This window comes from Lissotriton helveticus, chromosome 6 (genome assembly GCF_964261635.1).
Source record: "Lissotriton helveticus chromosome 6, aLisHel1.1, whole genome shotgun sequence".
In the NCBI taxonomy this organism is placed as follows: Eukaryota; Metazoa; Chordata; class Amphibia; order Caudata; family Salamandridae; genus Lissotriton; species Lissotriton helveticus.
In genome coordinates this window covers 315080575-315100767 of record NC_136067.1, presented here as the reverse complement: position 1 = coordinate 315100767, position 20193 = coordinate 315080575, and the positions used below count along the sequence as shown (strand labels likewise).

The 20193-nt window shown below is 44.9% G+C and overlaps 1 protein-coding gene across 2 annotated transcripts in view; it reads right to left on the bottom strand.

Moving 5' to 3' along the window:
- The window catches only part of SMC6 (structural maintenance of chromosomes 6), a 1026872-nt gene that overhangs the window by 434355 nt on the left and 572324 nt on the right, over window positions 1-20193 (bottom strand). For both annotated transcript variants that reach the window (XM_078647759.1, XM_078647758.1), the window contains exon 17: window positions 16441-16601. In XM_078647759.1, the coding sequence (XP_078503885.1) occupies window positions 16441-16601 (161 nt within the window). The remainder of the gene's footprint in view (window positions 1-16440; window positions 16602-20193) is intronic.

Below are 20193 nucleotides of genomic sequence, written 5' to 3'. Positions count from 1 at the left end.
CCAAGGATCCTCGCTGAGCCCAACCCTCTTCAACGTCTACATGAGCCCCCTCGCGGCCATCGCACGCCAACACAACCTGAACATCATCTCCTACGCCGACGATACCCAGCTGATCCTCTCCCTTACCAACGACCCCGCCGCCGCCAGAGCCAACCTTCACGAGGGAATGAAAGAAGTAGCCGAGTGGATGTCGACCAGCCGCCTGAAGCTGAACTCGGACAAGACGGAAGTCCTCATCCTGGGATCCTCGCCCTCCGCCTGGGACGACTCCTGGTGGCCCCCCGCCCTGGGAACTGCACCCAAACCGACAGACCACGCACGCAACCTGGGCTTCATCCTGGACTCCTCCCTCTACATGACCAAGCAAGTCAACGCAGTCTCCTCGTCGTGCTTCAACATCCTGCGCATGCTACGGAAAATCTTCCGGTGGATCCCCACCGAGACCAGGAAGACTGTCACCCAGGCCCTCGTCACCAGCCGACTGGACTACGGCAACGCCCTCTACGCCGGAACCACCGCCAAGCTCCAGAAGAGACTCCAACGGATCCAGAACGCCTCAGCCAGACTCATCCTCGACATCCCACGACACAGCCACATCTCCGGACACCTAAGAGACCTGCACTGGCTCCCGGTCAACAAGAGAATCACCTTCCGTCTCCTCACCCACGCACACAAAGCCCTACACGATCAAGGCCCGAGCTACCTCAACAACCGCATCAACTTCTACGCTCCCAAACGACACCTCCGATCAGCCAGTCACGCCCTCGCCGCCGTCCCCCGCATCCGAAGAACGACAACAGGAGGAAGGTCCTTCTCCTACCTGGCTGCCAAGACCTGGAACTCCCTCCCGACCGACCTGCGCCTGACCCAAGACCACCTCGCCTTCAGGAAGAAGCTCAAGACCTGGCTGTTCGGGCAGTAGCAGCACCCCCCCCTAGCGCCTTGAGACCCTCCGGGTAAGTAGAGCGCTCTATAAATGTCTATGATTGATTGATTGATTGATTGATTGTGTGTTTTGAAGCCCTGAAGAAGTCCATAAGTTCGAACCGCTTTGGCTATGACCAGACATGAGGAGATTATTTTAAACACTAATCTTTTTTTTTTAAACTTCTTTATTGGATATTTTCTCCCCAATTTTTATCAAGCAGGACAGATTACAAGGTTACATCAGCAAGACCATAAAAGAGAGACGAGTCAACACAAATAGCCTAAGTCTGAGATCATTCTCAGAAATAAGGAAGAAAGCATCACATAAATTACATTGGTTTGAAATTCATCATCAGAGACAGGGAAATAAGACCAAGAGAAAAGAGAGAAAAACTCTGGCAGACAAAATAATTAGAATATCCCCAAAGAAGAACAAAGAGAGAAGAGATCAGTCCAGCTCCCCCTCAATCCAGTGCTGGACAGGCGCCCAGATCTTCATGCCAAGAGCTCTTTTTTTCCGACCCTTTGTTCTGTAGATGGCCATTTCTATATTATACATAGCTAGCAGACGAGCCCTCCAGGTAAGAAAAGAAGGAGGTTCTGGACTGATCCATTCTTGTGTAATACATGCCCTCATAATTGCCATAGATATAAAGATTAAATTTCTCTTCCCTTCTGGTAATGTCGCAGAGGATATCCCAATTAGAGCTAATTCCTCTGTCAAGGTGACTGAGAAACCAAGCAGTAATGTTAAAAAATTCTGAATTGCAGAAACAAATGAAGTTAACTGAGGACACGAAAAAAAATATGTACTGCATCAGCAGCAAACAATCCACATCTACTACATGATGTATCCACTGTCGTCCCCCATTTAGAAATTTTCGAGGGCATATAATATAAGTCAAATAAAGCCATATAATGCTGTGTGCGTGAACTACCAGTTATCAAAATAGTGCTGGCCAATACAATAAATTCCTCTATTAGAATATTATCAATACCCAACTTTTCCGCCCATCTCCCTTGATAAACCGCTATATCATCTAAACATGAGGAGATTAGTAAGTTATAAAAGAAACCTATCCTTTTTTTACTATACATGCTATCAATAAGAGGAATCCTCTGCAGACCAGAGCGTTCCTGAGGACACAGAGTATTAAAAAAACTATATCTGCAAATACTTAAAATAATCATTGCTTGTAAGATTGTATTTGACTAGAAGCTCCGAAAAGGAGATAAGATGATCATTCTACCATAGATCACCCACACAATGAATTCCGCAGTTGTGCCACCTGGTCATTATATGATCTCGAAAAATTGAGGGGAAAATACTAGATGTTGAGAAGGCTGTATATAACAGAATTTTTTTAATCCCTAAGTGACGCCTAATTATCTTCCATACCCCAAACGCCGCTTTCAAAATCTTAAACTTAGTTTTTTTTAAATGGCTGGGCTCTACATTTTTTATAAGACCGCCACGGCACTCCATGCGAATTCATATATTGATGGTGAATGACTCACTAGCATTCACGCCTTTGCACCTATTATCAGAGGGGTAATAAACTGTAATACTGACAAACAATAATAATAATAATACATGAAATGTGGAATGCCCCACCCGCCCCGAGCCTTTGGAAGAATCATCTTCTTATATGATCTGCGCTAGCGTTTGTAGCCCCACAAAAATCTAGCTGCCATCCTTTCTAATTGTTTAAAACAGCTAAGAGGGAATTCGAGAGGAATTGTTCGAAACATATATAAACATTTCGGAAGTATCATCATTATCAAAACATTATTCCGGCCATATAAGGAAAGATAAAGATGATCGATACGCTCCAACGAAGAGTTAGTTTTTTTCAGGACGGAGTTTAGATTAAGTTCTGGAATGGCAGAAACTGGGGTTGTAATTTTAATGCCCAGATATGTCGCTACTGGCACAGTCTTAAGATGTACAGGAGGGTTCTGACCAACAAATAATATTTGAGTTTTAGACAAATTTAATTTGTAGCCCGAGAAAGCGCCAAACTGGGTCGCAAGCGCTTCTATCTTTGGCAGTGCCCTTGAGATATCAGTAGTAGTCACCACAATGTCATCCGCATAAGCGAGAGCTCTATAACTAGTGTTTGCAACATGTACGGGCGCTATATCCTCCGCTTGATTCAATTTATTTAAGAAGATATCAATGTACAGGGCGAACAAGAGTGGTGAAGACGGACAGCCCTGTCGTGTGCCGTGACGAATACAAAATGGGACAGATTTTTTTGCTCCAATTTTGATACAGGGTGTTGGTGAATCATAAAGTGCTTTTAAGGCAGCGATCATCTGGGGGCCGAAGCCTTTCAATAAAAGGAGAGCCCAGAGGTACGGCCAGGCCACCCTGTCGAATGCCTTCTCGGCATCCAACAGGGTAATCCCAAGTGCCGTAGTGGTCCCCTGAGCCCAATCCATTAGGGCAATCACCCGCTGGACATGGTCCGCAGTATCCCGATTAGGGATAAAGCCATGTTGCCAGTGTGATACAATAGCCGAGATTACACCAGAAAGTCGGGAGGCTAAAATTTTTGAAAAAATCTTGCTGTCAGCATTGATAAGAGAAATCGGCCTATAAGAGGCAGGGTAGAGGGGGGGTTTATCCTTTTTAAGAAAGGCCATTATAATTGAGTGTCTCCACGAGACTGGAGCAGTCCCTTTCTGAGCTTCCAAGAAGGTAGACAACAGGTCTTGTTTTAGGACATGGAGAAATACCCTGAAAAACTCCAGCGGGATACCGTCCGGTCCCATAGCCTTACCAACCGCAAGGGAAAGTATGGCGGCCTCTATTTCCTCCCATGTGATATCCGCATCCAATGATGCCGCCTGGACGGGAATACATTTAGAAATATTAGCAGGAGCGCATAAATTTAGGATAGATTCAGAAGAATGAAATGAGACATCCTCATCATACAACTTATTATAAAACTGACGAAAAACCTCCAAGATTTCATCCGGGTGATGATGAATATGACCCAACTCATCCTGTATATTATTGATGGAGTTAAATGCCTCTTTTGCCGGATTTTCTTGGCCAAGATTCTACCTGAATTTTCCCCCACTTCATATATTTGTGACTGAAAGATTGCCACCTGTTCTGCAAGCTTGGCCGCATAAATCTCATACAACCTAGATTTATGTATGGCAAGGGTGGATTTAATATGTTCAGTAACTTGCGAAGAATTGATCGCAGTAGCTAATTTAGCTTCCCAGTCCTGCACTGCATTATAATAAGTGGATAATGTATTCCGGGTATTTTTTTGCTTATTTAAAGAAAAAGACAGAGTCTCCCCGTGTAACCCGGCTTTAAAGGAATCCCATACAATTTGAGTGGAGGCAGACCCTCGATTAAAATAAAAAAATTCCTTGATCCATTTACCCATATGTTCTATATACGCTGAGTTTGCTAACAATTTCCGCTCAAATGACCATGATATCGGTTCAGATGAAAAACCTGTATCTGTTTTAATCTGAAGTTTAAAATGTCAGGATCATCCGAGTTTGGAGCATAAATCGAGCAGATAATCCAAACTTTACCATTTATACTAATTTCCAATATTATCCATCTACCATACTGATCCGTTTTAACACGTTTAAGACATCCCAATCCTCTTTTCATAAGAATAGCCACCCCTTTTGTAGTGATACCTTGGCGAGTACATCCCATTACTTGCATACCCAGATCATTAAGCCATCGCCTATCATTCCAAGTCAGGTGTGTTTCCTGTAGACAGAGTAGATCTATCCTCATACTCTGTATTATTTGTGCACAAATCCCTCTTTTTTTCCTGTTAAGTCCACAGATGTTCCAAGAGCAAATCCTCAATTTACCCATCTTAATGTTTTAGTTGAAAGATAAACAATAAAACAAAAACTCTAACTAGATTGGCCTCTACAATCTCTGTCTCGAAAAAAGTTCTACAATAACAATAACATCCAAAGTCTCTCTTAAAACAAATAGTTCTGTCCTTGCTTGCCCCACCCTCGTGCCACCCCAACCACCCTCTAGTGCCCCTCTCCCCCCCACCACTCCCACCCTGAACCCCACCCACATAAAGCAAAGGGACTGAATAGTCCCTAGAATTGATGACCAGAGAAGCATAGTGCATCTCGCGGTTCGCTTCCCATCGTTTTGGGCATATCATTCTGCAGAGAAAAAAAACCCCAATGTTTTCTTTAGTAATCACACAAAAGAAGAGGAACCCCTCTAAGGAGAGTACCCATATCAGATGTAAATAGAGTCCATAGAGCAATACAAGTTCCATACTACAATAAACTTCAAACTATACATTACAAAACCCGATAGCATAGAGATAAAGTTAAAAGGATGCTAATAAATCCTTTGCTGCACTCTCCGATGTTAGAAAGTGTGTTCTCTCCTTATGGATTACTTTCAATTTTGAGGGGTTGAGAAGAAAGGCCTGGGCCCCTTTAGCTTGGAAGGATGGAATGAGTTGACGGAATTGCCAACGCTGTTGGACTGTGGCTTGGCAATAGTCCGGGCGAACAAAGAATTCCAGACCTTTCCCCCTGCGTTTCCGATCCGGCCTAGCCAGATCGTAAAGTACCTCTCGAGCCAGGAAATTATTTAAGCAAATCAATATGGCTCTAGGTTTTACATTAGAAGCAGCCCTAGCATTCTTTTGTTGAAAGGGGAATCTATGAGCTCTTTGAAGCTCCAAGTCCCACTGCCACTGGGATAGTTCCGGAAAGGCCTCCTTAAAGAGCTCGATAACAAACTGCCTAACGTTCCCTCCCTCACTCCCCTCAGGAATCCCGAAAATTCGTAAATTGTTACGCCTAGATCTGTTCTCCAAATCAACCTGTTTCCAATTAACATCTTCCCTTAGTGTTTCCAAGGAAGAGAGCTGAGATATTTGCTGGGTTATGACATCTTCAATCGCCGATATCCTTCCTTCTGCCTCCACTACTCTGGCTGACATTTCATTACATTTCTTAACCACTCGCCTCAGATTGTTTTGAAGCCTACGCACTGCTCCTTGCGTGCGCAAATTCTCAGATTTCGTTTCCTCACGATGCTGGAGCATAACCTGGTAAAGTGTATCTTAAGTAATCTCAGGTATCTGAGACATATCCCCCAAGGAAGCTTCAGCAACAGTGCTTAATATTGGCGAGGCTTGAGAGGCACCCGCTCCTGAGGTTATAGAAATAGGTCTACCAGTGACCAATGGAGCCTTGCGGACAGTATTTTCTTCAACCTCCCCACTCCATTCTAGTGGAGGGGGATATTTCATTGACACCGTCCTCTTCAATACCTGAATTCCAGCCATCGTGTGCCGTGCTGGTTAAGCTGGTGACACTTAAATCATCCCTCTACTCCCCATCCTAGCTCTCTGACTCCAAAGCATTCGATACATCCGACATGGAGTAGAAGTTGCCAGCCAAGTCGATAGACTCTGTGTCCCCCGAAGCTTCAGGTGTGTCCTGAGTGCTAATAGCTACGAGTGGCTCCACTGATTTTTCCTGGGTGTTTAACGGGTCAATGCCTGAAGAAAGCGAAGCATGAACCTGCTCTCCTAAGCCAGAGCCAGGTAACCTTTTATCCTTAAAAGTTCCTGTAATTTTACAATTTTCATTGCCCCCCAGATCGACATTGGGGACCTCATTCTGCAAGAGGTTTAAATCTGTAACAGTCTCTTGCCCGTCCTTAACTGTGTTTAAATTTTTTTTTTTTTAACATACCAGGTATTTTAGGAATTGCTCCAGTCCTACAACTCCCAGAATCCACTGTGGTTGATTGTCTGGTAGAGGATGAATGGCCACCGGCATCAGGCGCTTCTGAGTCAATCCCGACATTTACATTATTTGGGGTAGCATTCAAACCAGACCTCCGAAGATCTTCAGTGACACGTTCCCCTCCGGGATCGCCGTTGCCGCAATGGTGGCTCGGATCTTTGGTTTTGACCCCTTAGGCGCTGTGCCAGCATTAGGGTTCTTGGGAGCCATCCCACAGCAGCGTCTCCGTTTCTTCCCCAGACTAGACCCGCAGTCTTCAACAACCGCTGACCGGAGTTTACGAAAAAACGCGTTCACACTGCTAGTCCAGCCCAGCCACACACGCTGACTCGAGGTAACAGCTGGAAGACGTCAAGCCGCATGTAGGAGCTGCCGATAGTTACACCGCAAATCCTGCCACATTCCCCAGGTAAGACATCAGCCTATAACTGGGTGCTATCAGCAAACCGAGATGCACGGAACAATTCCACCAGGACAGGCAAATCTCGATAGTTCTCTCGATGAGAAACGATGGAGGAGCGAGTGCAGTTCAGCTGCTCACTCGGACGCAGCGCGCATCCGTCATCTTGCCTCTATTTTAAACACTAATCAATAAAGAAATTAACAAAGAAGTAGTAGTTTATTTATTACGTGACATCATTGTTGACATTTATCAATGGATTCATTTGTCAATTATTTGGACAAATATTGGATATTGTGCTGAATCGATAGTGTAATTAACACTGATAAAATGTATGATCTATACTGTAGAAGAATAAAATCCCGAAACACGTCTCTAGAGATGATCAGCACTACCTGCACCAACTTTGGTGAAATAATACTACTAATATTCAAGTAAGCGCTAATTGTGAACTGCATTCACCATAATGCAAAGGGGCGGACTGTGCTGGGATGTGAGGCAGTGTGCTCTCATCCCCTTCTGTTTAAAAAGGCTCCCTTAAGCCAGTGAGCTGATGAGCTTGAGGAGATGCACCTGTGCGACCCAAGAGGAATGTGGCAGCATTCTCAGCAACCCCTAATTAAAGTTACTTACCTTCGGTAACACTTTATCTGGTGGATACAGTATCTGCCTGCGGATTCCTCACTAATGAATATCCCCTGCGGCAGCATTCCGTGGAAATTTTTCCTAGCTCTCCTCGCCGACGAGGTCGTCACAGCGCCATGGCTCCGCACGCGACTCCGCATGACATCACCGGAGCCCTAAGAAGAACACGTCGGCATGATGACGTCAGTTCCACCCATGCCACTGAGGCAAAACGGGCAGACCGACCATAGATACAATGTATACATAGTACACAGCATTCACACAAATACACTCAGTGTAAATTGAAATAAGAAAGCTTACATTTCAAATAAGCAAACAATGGACAATTAGAGGCAATAAAGTCTTGAGTATACAAAATACATTAAACAAATACCTCATCTTTTAAGGTATAAAAGGGTGGACAACGGGGAGGTGGGTGGGTGAGGAATCCACAGGCAGATACTGTACCCACCAGAACAAGTGTTAACGAAGGTAAGTAACTTGTTCTTGTGATGGATACATCTGCCTGTGGATTCCTCACCTCATGAATAGAATGCCACAGAATTCCAACTCCCGGAGGAGGGTGTTCACCCTTCTATACCAAAAAGTCCTGTAAAACAGAGTACGCATAATGGCCATCCCTCCTCACCTCGGAATCTAAGCAGTAATTCTTCGCCAAAGTGTGCAGGGAGGCCCAAGTTGCGGCATTACATATGTCCAACACAGGAACACCTCTAGACAAGGCAGAAGTAGACAATTTAGCCCTGGTGGAATGAGCTCTAATGCCTACAGCAGGCTCCTTACCAGCCAGGGTGTAGCATATCTTGATACACAAGATGATCCACCTGGATAAAAGTGCGCTTGTGCACTGCCTTGCCCTTCATACGACCAGCATATCCAACAAAGGGCTGATCATCTTGACGGAAGTCCTTTGTTCGATCCAAATAAAAACTAATCGCCCTCTTAGGGTCCAAACGGTGAAGCCTCTCTTCCTCCTTGGAAAGGTGAGGGGGGAGGATAGAAAGTAGGGAGGGTAATGGACTGTCCTAGATGTAAGGGAGTTACCACCTTATGCAGAAAAGCAGTACTGGTCCACAGTACCATCCTTTCAGCATGTATGGTCAGAAAAGGAGGCTTTGAACTCAAAGCCTGAAGCTCACTCACCCTCCTAGCAGAGGTGATAGCCACTAGAAATACCAATTTGAAAGCCAGTAGTCTAAAAAGACAACTATGCATAGGTTCAAATGTGAAACCATTAAAAAAGTTAACACCAGATTCAAATCCCACTGGGGCATAATGAAAGGAGTGGGCAGAAATATGTTAGTGAGCCCCTTAAAGAACCTTAAGAGTTGTGGGTGTTTAAAAAGAGAAGGCTGATCGGGCAAACAAAGAAAATCCGACAACTACCCTTTAACAGTGACCACAGCACAACCCTGATGAGCCAAATAGAATGAAAAACAAAGAACATCAGAAAGATGCACTTTCAGAGGATCAATAGATTTCTCTCCACACCATCTAACAAATTTTGATCACCTTTAGGAGTAGATAGACTTGGTGGAGTGTCGCCTGGCCGATAAAATAACGTCCACCACGTCAGATGGGAGAAAAGAATTCAGGTTGCCCAGTTCAATCTCCAGGCATGAAGGTACAGGCTCTGGAGGTGGGGGTGTGGAACCTGCCCCTCTATCTGAGAGAGGAGGTCTGCCCTGAGAGGGAGACGGAGAGGAGGGTACGAAGAGAGGTGAAGAAGGTCTGTGTACCACACCCTTCTTGGCCAATCCGGGGCGATCAATATAACTTGGGCCCGGTCTTGGCGAATCTTCCTCAGAACCCGAGGAATCGAGGGTAAGGGAGGAAACGAGTAAAGGAGTTGTGACCTCCAACTCAACTGAAACGCGACCCCAACACTCCCTGCCTCGGAAACTGGAGACTGCAGAATGACGGGCTGTGCGCGTTCGAGAGTGGCAAACAGGTCCACCCGAGGCGTTTCCCACGTCTGGAAGATGTATTGAACTACCTCTCGATGAAGCCTCCACTCATAGTCGGCAGTGAACTGTCGACTGAGACTGTCTGCCTGCACATTCAGCCCCCCGGCCAGATTTGCCATCAACCAAATATGATGGTTCTGAGCCCAGAACCAGAGACGCAACACCTCTCTGCAAAGACGGTACGACCCTACTCCTCCCTGCTTGTTGATATACCACATTGCGGCAGTGTTGAACATCAGAACTTGAACCAACTGACCGTGAAGGGAAGGGAGAAAGGCCTTGAGTGCCAAACGAATCGCCCGCAATTCTAGAAGATTGATTTGAAGCAACCTTTCCTCTGTAGACCAAAGACCCTTGATCTCCAGATCCCCCAGACGAGCACCCCACCCTAGGGTAGAGGCCTCCGTTATCACTGTGGCCACCGATGGAGGAAGATGGAAAGGCTTTCCTTGAGACAAATTGCCCTCCATGCTCCACCAAGACAGATCCGCTGCAGCTTCTCTGGAAATCCTTACAGACTCCCTGAGATCTCTGTTGTGTTGATACCACTGCCTGCGGAGACACCACTGAAGCGCCCTCAAGTGCCATCGTGCATGGTTGACCAACAGGATGCAGGAAGCGAACAGGCAGAGCAGGCGAAGGACCTTCAGAACTGGAACAATCGCTCCATTGTAAAACAGAGGAATCATTTCCTGAATGTCGATAATCCTTTGCGTAGGCGGGAAATCTCGCCACACAGTGGTATCCAGTACTGCCCTTATGAACAGGTTGCGCGGTGAGGGCACCAGGTGAGACTTGGGTACATTTATCAAAAAACCCAATTTGTACAACAGCTGGGTTGTAACCTGCAGATGATGACGCACCATCTCTGGCGACTCTGCTTTTAGTAGCCAGTCGTCCAGGTAGGGGAAAACAGGGATCCCCGACCTCCTGAGCTTGACAGCCACCACAGCCATCACCTTGGTGAAGACTCGAGGTGCAGTAGTAAGACCAAACGGAAGAACCGCAAACTGGTAGTGTCGCGACCCAACCATAAAACAGAGATACTTCCTGTGTGACTTCAGGATTGGGATGTGGAAATACGCATCCTGCAAGTCGATGGACACCATCCAGTCCTCTTGTCGCAGCGCCTGAAGAACCTGCGCCAGGGTGAGCATCTTGAACCTCTCCTGCTTGAGAAACAGATTCAAGACTCTGAGGTCCAGGATTGGATGTAACCTGCCATCCTTCCTGGGGGATCAGGAAATACCGGGAGTAGCAACCCTGGCCCCTTTTCTGCTCCGGAACCACCTCTATCGCACCTTTCTGTAATAGGGTAAAAACATCCTTCTGAAGGAGAAGCAAATGATCCTCCATGCAAAACCCCTGACAAGGAGGGTAAGGAGGAGGGAATTCCCTGAAGGGAAGGGCGTGCCCATTTTCTACAAGATCTAAAACCCAAAGGTCCGAAGTGATTCATTTCCAATCTTGCAGAAAATGGGTAAGCCGGCCTCCCACAGGACCCACATGATCCAGGATGGCAGATCTAGGGCTGCTTTCCTGCATTACCAGGAGGGGCTGGGGAGGAAGAGGAAGAGGTATGACGCCCGGCTCCACGAAGGCGACTTCTGCCTTTACCCCTGTAGCTTTTATACAAGGGGTTTTGCTGCTGCTGAGGCTGCCTGGACCCACGAAAGGAAGACTGCCCAAAGCCACGGAATCTTTTATATCCAAAGCCTCTTGATTGAGCCTGCAGACCCAAAGACCTTGCCGTTGCCTTACTGTCCTTAAATTTCTGCAGGGCAGAGTCCGCCTTTTCACCAAAAAGCTTGGAACCATCAAATGGAAGATCAACAAGAAGAGCCTGCACGTCAGGTGAGAACCCCGAAGATTTCAACCATGTATGCCTCCTTGTGGCAATAGACGAGCCCATGACTCTGGCAAAAGAATCCACTGTATCCAGGCCAGACTGGATAACCTGGCGAGCAGCTGCTTGAGCATCCACCAACACCTCACTCAGGTTTTCCCTTATCCTCCTCAGATAACTTAGGGATAAGCTGTTTCGCAGAGGCCATCAAAGCATGAATGTACCTGCCCAAGAGACAAGTGGCATTGGTAGACTTTAAAGCCATACTGGCTGAAGAAAAGACCTTTTTCGTAGACTGCTATAACTTCTTAGAGTCCTTGTCTGCCGTAACGTGCGAAAACGCTCCTGATGACTGCTTCGAGCATGAAGCCTGCACAACCAGACTTTCAGGAGAGGGATGAGAAGAAAGAAACACCGGATCTCCAGGAGCAGGTCTATATCTTCTTCAAACTGACCGTGATACTGCAGGAGCCGAAAGAGGATTGCGCCACACATCAAGTATAGGCTCAGTAAGAGCATCATTAAATGGCAAGAGTCGCTCAACCACAGAAGAAGGAGAATGAAGCACTTCAGTAAGAAGATTAGGCTTATACTCCGCCTCAGGAAGTTTCAAGTCAAAAAGTTCAGCGCCTTCCTAATAACTGTGTGATATGGAGCAACATTCTTAGAGAGAGAAGCTTTCTGAGAAACAAAGTCCCACTCTGGAGAAGTGTATCGGCGCCGTTCGAATCCGAGAAGCTCCACGGGATGGAGCCGGAGACTGCCCATATGGCGTCGACATCCTCAGAGCTGGAAAAGACCAGGACGACGTCGCTGCCATGAACGGCATAAAGGGGGCCTGAGGATACTGGTGAGGCACACCCAAATTAAATGCCAAAGGACCCATGGGACCCAAAGGTGCTCCAGAGGGGTACGAGGCCCTGGTGAAAACACCATACATTGCATTAAAAAAATGCAAGGGATCAGAACCCGGCGTCGGAAACTGTGAGTAAAAAGCCGGTCCTGGATCCGAATGAGGTACTACCTCTGGAGTCGGAGCCGCTGGAACCACAGGCGGATCAACTGGAGCAGAGGGAACCTCATCATCATCAACCGGATTTGATGGTGAGAATCTTAACGTCGCTGCCTGCTCTGGAGTCCCCTTATAGGAAGAAGAATGAGCCGGAATCACCTGAGGAGACACTGAAGGTGATCGAGAAACAAAGTCCTTTTCTCGACGTCGAGGAGCAGGAGAAGGCAACCTCGACACCACCGACTTCAAAGATCGGCGTCGAGAAGTATGTCTCCTCTTCTTCTTGTGTTTCTTCTTGGAGTCGCGTGACGTCGAAGAACTAGATTTTGACCTTTTTCGACTCTTCTTTTCTTTTTGAGCTTTGGCCATATAAAGCTTTGCTTCTCGCTCCTTCAACGCCTTCGGATTCATCTTCCTGCACGAAGAGCATCCCTCGCCGTCATGGTCTGAAGACAAACACCAAAGGCAATCCTCGTGCGGGTCAGTAATCGACATATGTTTACCGCATTCTCTGCAAGGTTTAAACCAGACTTCCTCGGAGCAGACATTGCTACAAAGAAAGGAAGAGATACAATCAAAAATACAAAGTATCCAAATAAAGTATGGAGAGTCCCAGAAAAAACCATTAGCGTCGACAGTGCGGAAAAAAGGGAACTGACGTCATCACTCCGACGTGGTCTTCTTATGGCTCCGGTGACGTCATGTGGAGTCGCGTGCGGAGCCATGACGCTGTGACGACCTCGTTGGCGCGGAGAGCTAGGAAACATTTCTGCGGAATGCTGGTGCAGGGGATTCACCATAATGCAAAGGGGCGGCCTGTGCTGGGATGTGAAGCAGTATGCTGCCATCCCACTTCTGTATTTGAAAAGTAGTACTTGAGTTTTACATGTACTGAAAGTGGAAAAATTCTTAACATCCTTGATCACTGTAGCAAGGCTATCTCGCCCATTAACTAACACTGGGTTATCTTATTACACTTAGTAAGAGAGAACTTCAGTTTAGGAACAGATAGTGAAATATTTATTCGCTCATTTGAATTGCAATTTAAAAACCTCTTTAATGGTAAAGACAGGTTTTAAGTTACTATTCTGAAAATGCCACTTTTAGAAAGTTGCAAAAAGAACAATAGATGGACAGAATGCTGAACAATGTCAAACATTCACCCCCAGTACAGAGATCTGGGCATAAAGCCATTGTTTTATTGCTCACCATGTCATTCCAGTTTGGATCTAGCCATATGCAAATCAGTCTTAACTCTACTCTCCATTAAACAGTCCAGCCCGAACTACCAAGTCAGGTCCTCCCTGGACCAGAAACAAGCATCCTGGGACCAGCTTCGGGGTATCGCCCCCTCATCAGCCAGGCTAGCTTGACACTAGTGGTACAGGATGCACATCGGGGCATACCCATCCCACCTAGGGCGACAAATGCAAATAGAACAATAGGACATATTGAGGACAAATGTCAAATATTCACCCCCAGTACATAGGTTTCTCTCCTAGAGCAAGGAGAAACGGCAGCCCTGATCCTCTTCGACCTCTCTGCAGCTTATGACACCTAGTCACACTACACCCTACTACACGAACATCAACAGATAGGGATCCAAGAAACTGCCCTTAAATGGATTTCTTCCTTTCTCACCTGAAGGACCCAGAGCGTCCACCTCCCGCCTAACAGCTCAGGCCCAAATAACATCTGCAGCATTCCCCAAAGGTCCTCACTGAGTCCAACCATGTCCAACACATGCATTTCTCCCCTGGCCACGCAGGTAAAATCCTATGGTATGAACATTATACCATACGCTGATGACACTCCCTATCCCTATTCCCAAACCCCACTAACACCAAAACCAATTTCCACAGGTGCTTAAAAAGCATAGCTAGCTGGATGCAAAACAAATACCTTAAACTCTACACCAACAAAACAGAGGTACTCCTCTTCAGGACCAACTCCTCCCTAGTGGACGACTCCTGGTGGCCAGCGGAAGTGGGGACCACGCCTACTCCCATAGACCATGTCAGAAACCATGACAACATACTCAACAACAAGCTCACCATGAAAAAGCAGATAAACCCTGTCTCCAAAGGCTGCTTCCTCACCCTACGCATGCTCCGGAAAATATTCAAATGGCTCCCCATCAACACCAGGCGCACAGTCACCAGAGCCCTCCTAACCAGCCTCCTGGAGTATGGAAACTCCCTTTACATAGGAATCACCTCACAGCTAGTGAGCAGACTGTAAAGCATCCAAAACACTGCAACCAGGGTCATCCTCGACTACCTGAGAAGAACCCACATCACCCCCCCAACTCAAAGTGCTCCACTTATAATAAAAATAATAATACTCCACTGGTTCCCCGTCCAAAAAGGGTGGCAGTTCAAACTGCTGACCCACACCTACAAGGCCCTGCATAACCAAGGACCAGACTACCTCAACCACAGACTGAACTTCCATCAACCCGACAGTCAACTACGCTTTGCCACCCTCACGCCTGCTTCCACAAAAGCAGAAGCGGCAGACGCACCTTCCCCAACCTGTCCACCAAGACCTGGCCTTGCCTCCTTCTCCACCTCTGGACTGCACCCTCTTCAGCCCCACAGCGCCTGGATACCCTCACAGGTAATATGCAGCGCTCCACAAATCGTTGATCAATTGAATTTGTGTGTTATTTTTCTTCTCTGCTGCCAGTTAGCTTGTGTGACCAGACTTTTGTCTCATCGACCATGTGACATCACTGCTGTCATTTGCTTTCTCTGCCACCACTGCAGTTTGGTCATTTATATATCATATCATCACTCGGTTTCCTCATGTGACAACGCTGCTCTTAGGTTCTTTATAAAAGGTCATCACACTGTTCCCTCCTGTGACATCACCACTTCATGTGAGTATATTATTCGACTCTTCACTGTGTTCTGTTTCCACCCTCAAATACCCTCTTTCCCCACCTCATGTTCAGGGTGCTTCCAGCCTGCCCATTTTTGCCTTTATGTTTTTATTTTCCTCGTTCCCACCTCTGCCTCAAGCTAATCTGTTTTTAAGCCACCAATCCCACTCCCCGGTTCCTCGACCCTGGTAGACTGCTCCACAAACTTCTCCATTATTTCCCCACCCCTTCCATCACAATCTTCACTTTTATTTTTTTTATTAAAAAATAATATTTTATAAACATTTTTGGAAGGGCGCGCAGTTTTAATTTGCTGCCAGGCCACTTCTTTTTCAAAAGGCGCCTTTTCATTGTTTTAAATAATTTACATAAGAACAGTACATTTACAAAATAAATAAAAAATGGCTGCTTCATGCCGTACGCGATGACGTGTGGTGACGCATGAAAGCTTGTGTCATGAGGCACACACGTACAAACATGATGACTCTTGTATTCCTATATTTCATTGTATTTTTTTTTTACAATGCTGAACAGCATGGGCAAAAAGCCAATAGGCATGCGCTGGCCGTCCAAAAGTGAGGCCCTTTGGCTTTGACAATCAATGTTCATTTTACTACTGTGTCACTGAATGCTCACATGAATTGAAAAGGGTTTGTAAGTACTCAAGTGTGGGACTTAACTCAGTTCTTCATGATAAATGAATTGGGTGAACTCGGCATCTGTAATGCAAAGTTTTTTTTTCAGTAAAAACATTCGCACTTTAGTTGATTTCTTAACGCAGTGGGATAGGAAACCGTGCACGGCAGTCACAAAGAAAACGTCACACATCTAAGTCAGCACTTGCAACAGAACAATAGCGTTTAAACTACATATAAATTGCAATGAAATGCTTGAGCATTTTTCATAAGAATAAGACAAGTGAAATGTATGTATCTGAAATAAAAGTTTAATAGCATGAATCGAATCTTCACTAACCTGATTTCCAACTCTACATCTCCACCTAGAAACTTTATTCTGTTGTTGTCAGATGAATAGTAGCGGTTTGCAAACACCTGATCACCTTCCCCAGTAAATGCTTCCCTGCAGTTTTTCGGCGGATTCCCCTTCTGCATGACTTCACGGGCAGCCGCATTACTCTGGCGAGACAAGAAATCAGGTGAATGTTTTGCCAATATGCAACATTCCGTCCATCACTTTGTGTGTTTTGCGAGACAAGAAAGCAAGGCATCACGTTTCCTCCATAGCTATTAATTGGGAAACGCTATAGTATATGATTGTATTTAGCATCAAGAAACTGAACCTGCTACACGCTGCGTTTAACTCCATAAAAACAAGCAACAGTAAGATTAGGAGCTAAAATAAATAAATTGCATACAATGAATTAAAAGATTAAAAGACAATTTTGAATCAAACAAACTGAATTCTCAGTTTTGAAATAGACAGAAATCAAACATGTCCAAGCAGAGCGAAAATGACAGTTTGTCACATTGGCACTTTTCTTGCTGTAAAAAATGTTGTCCTGCTCTCACTGTTCTATAGAGTGAGCTGTGTTATCCAGAGGGAGAACATATATATATATATATATATATACATACATATATATATATACACACACACACACACACATGTATATACACTTACATACAGACACAAACAAACATATGTATTGCATGTTTCAGTGCTCTGTATAATGTGGTATAAAAACTCGGATTTCACAGTGAACCGGAAATATAGAAAATATTTAATCGTTCATATGAAATATGGATTGCAGCATCATAATGACAGCCTCAAAACCATTTTACCGAGTTTACCATGGATGAGGCTTCAAGGATTATGTGGCTTGGAGGATCAAATTATGCAAAAATATTGTCAAAATTATCCTGCAAATAAAGAACATTTTGTGTCACATTATCTTTTTTTTTTTTTATTTCAAGAAAATTTTATTAATGAGAATAACGGTAAGAATAATGAATATAAAATACAATACAAGTGATACAATCGATGCAAGAGACATATGCAAAAAGGGCTAAAATTGATAGGTAAACCAAGAGATTATATAGATATAAGGAACATTAGCCTGTGAGAGATATACATTTCATTCAAGTAAAAGCCTCTATCAAGGCAATAAAACAAACGTATCACTATCAAAATGTGGAGAAGGGGATAGGGGAGGAAACAGAAAAGAAGAAGAGAGGAGAAAAGAGAAAGAGTAAAGAGAGGATGAGTAGGAAGAGAAGACAGGAAAGAAAGAAGAGAAAAAAGAGAAAAGAAGGATTCCCACAGGACTAACCCAGCCTAGAGACCAAATAGCAGACAACAATTATACAAACACATCAAAAGGAAACTGAGGAACCAACCCTTTGGAAGATAACTCCATATAATCATCCAAAGCTTTCCAAACCCCACTAGAAATAGATGGAGAGAGGTGAGCTTGATCAACCGAAGTGTGTGCACTGCGTAAAAAGGAGATCCAAGCCCACCACGTATGATAGGAAACCGATGAAAAGGATTTCCACCCCATAAGAATAATTTTCACCGCTACAGTCAGGAGAAGATCCAACAAATGCAACTCCAATGGATCTAAAGGGAGAGGAGTAGGGGCCGCCAGTGGGCCTAATAAGATTAAGGGGAAGGAAAGTTGGAGCTCAAAACCAAAGATAAGAGAGAGATGCTTCTGGATGAGGTTCCAAAAAGGTTGAAGCAAGGAGCAATGGAAAAACATATGAGGAAAGTCGCCTGCCACCAAACCGCAGCTCCAGCATAAGTTGTCATCTTTAAGGTTAAGCGAATGAAGACGTACAGGTGTCCAGTGGAGAAGATTAATAGAGAAAAACTTAGACTGCATTAAAGAAGGTGCGATCTTATTACGGAGAGAGAATTTACCAATAGAATGCCAAGTATCAGGGGAAATATGCTCCGTCATAGCATGGTCAAAATGATGTAACCATTTTTGTTGAGCAACCGTCTGTGCAGGAAGTGAAGCAGAAGACAAGAATTTATAAATTTTGGAGGCGACATGACCAGATTTAATCCATAGCTGAAAAAGTGAGATTGTAGAGGAAGTAGGATGAAGACGAACTTTAGCAATGGCCACTTTAATTTTAAGAAAAGTATAAAAATCCAGATTTGTTAAAGAATGCTTTTGAGCCAAGGTAGAGAAAGGTAATGGTTCATCAGAATCACCATAGAGATGTTTGACAAGAGAAGTCCCTTTAACTGCCCAATAGGACATGAGAGTTGGAGTAATGATAAGCTTAATTTTGGAATTTTGCCAAATAGATGACCACCTAGTTTTATGCAAAGGAATTGCCACCTTCTTGTCTATTTTCCTGACCGCAGCAATTGTGTCGAGAATGATAGAACGGGAAAACAGGATATGGAAAGTAGAAGTAGTGCAAAAAGAGGCGGGAGGCAAAGGGGATGCTAGTTCCTGTTCTATCAGCAGCCAAGAGGGAACGTGAAGAGATGGCGGAGAGAACCATAAAGCACCTTGAGAGGCCAAAAAGGCAGTTTGGTATTTTTCCCAATCAGGAAAATTACAACCTCCCATATCACAAGGGCGACGCAAAAATTTGTATGCAAGGCGAGCACGTTTGTCATTCCACAAAAATTTAGAAGTCAGAGTATCGATTTCGCGAAAGAAGGAATCTGACAATTTGAGCGGAAGCATGGATGAAACAAAATTAATAATCGGCGTAATCATCATTTTGAGAGTCTGGAGGCGACCCCACCATGAAATATGTTTCGGAGACCATGTATCCAAAAGACGACGCACTTTAAGGATAGTCTGGGATTCATTATAGGCAGCGGTGGCAGACAGAGTAGAACAAAAATAAATTCCTAAGTACTTCAGGTGTGTAGACTGCCACTTAAAGCCCGCTGAGCCCTTATGAGAAGGGAAACAATAGGCATTCAAAGGGAACATTTCCGTCTTATCTTTATTCAGGGTATACCCTGAAACCGAAGAGAATAAGGAAATGGTGTTAGAAATAGCAGGGATTGCCAAAGCGATATCATCTGAAAAGATAAGAACATCATCTGCGTATGCAGCAGTTTTAATACAGTGAGGCCCAAAAGAAAAACCTTTGATGTCAGGGTGTAACTCAATCAAACGAAGAAGGGGATCAATAGATAGTAAATATAAAAGTGGGGATAAAGGACATCCCTGTCTAGTGCCCTGACTAAGATTGAAAAACAACGACGTAGCACCATTAACTCTAATGTTAGCTTTAGGTTGAGAATATAAGGACATCACCATATTAATGAAAGAGTCGCCAAGGTTATGCGCGCACAGAACAGCACGAAGAAAAGGCCAAGAGACCTTATCGAAGGCCTTTTCCGCATCAAGGGCCACGGCCGCGGCGGGAAGTTGAGATCGTTTAGCAGCACCGAGAATATGACAGAATGTGCGTATATTGTCTCGCGCAAGACGTCCTTTCACAAAACCAGTTTGGGAAGGATGCACAAGATGAGGGATAAAGGATTCTAATCTTTTGGCCAGGATTTTAGCAAAAATCTTAGCTTCCATGTTAAGGAGAGAGATAGGTCGGAAGTTTTTAGGATCCGAATGGTCTTTCCCTTCCTTCGGGAGCACCACTATAGTAGCCTCAGCAGCCGTACCAGAAACAGATCCATCCTTAACAAAGGAATCAAAGACAGATTTCAATTTGGGGACAAGCGTAGGGAGAAAAGTTTTATAAAATAAAATTGGATAACCATCAGGGCCTG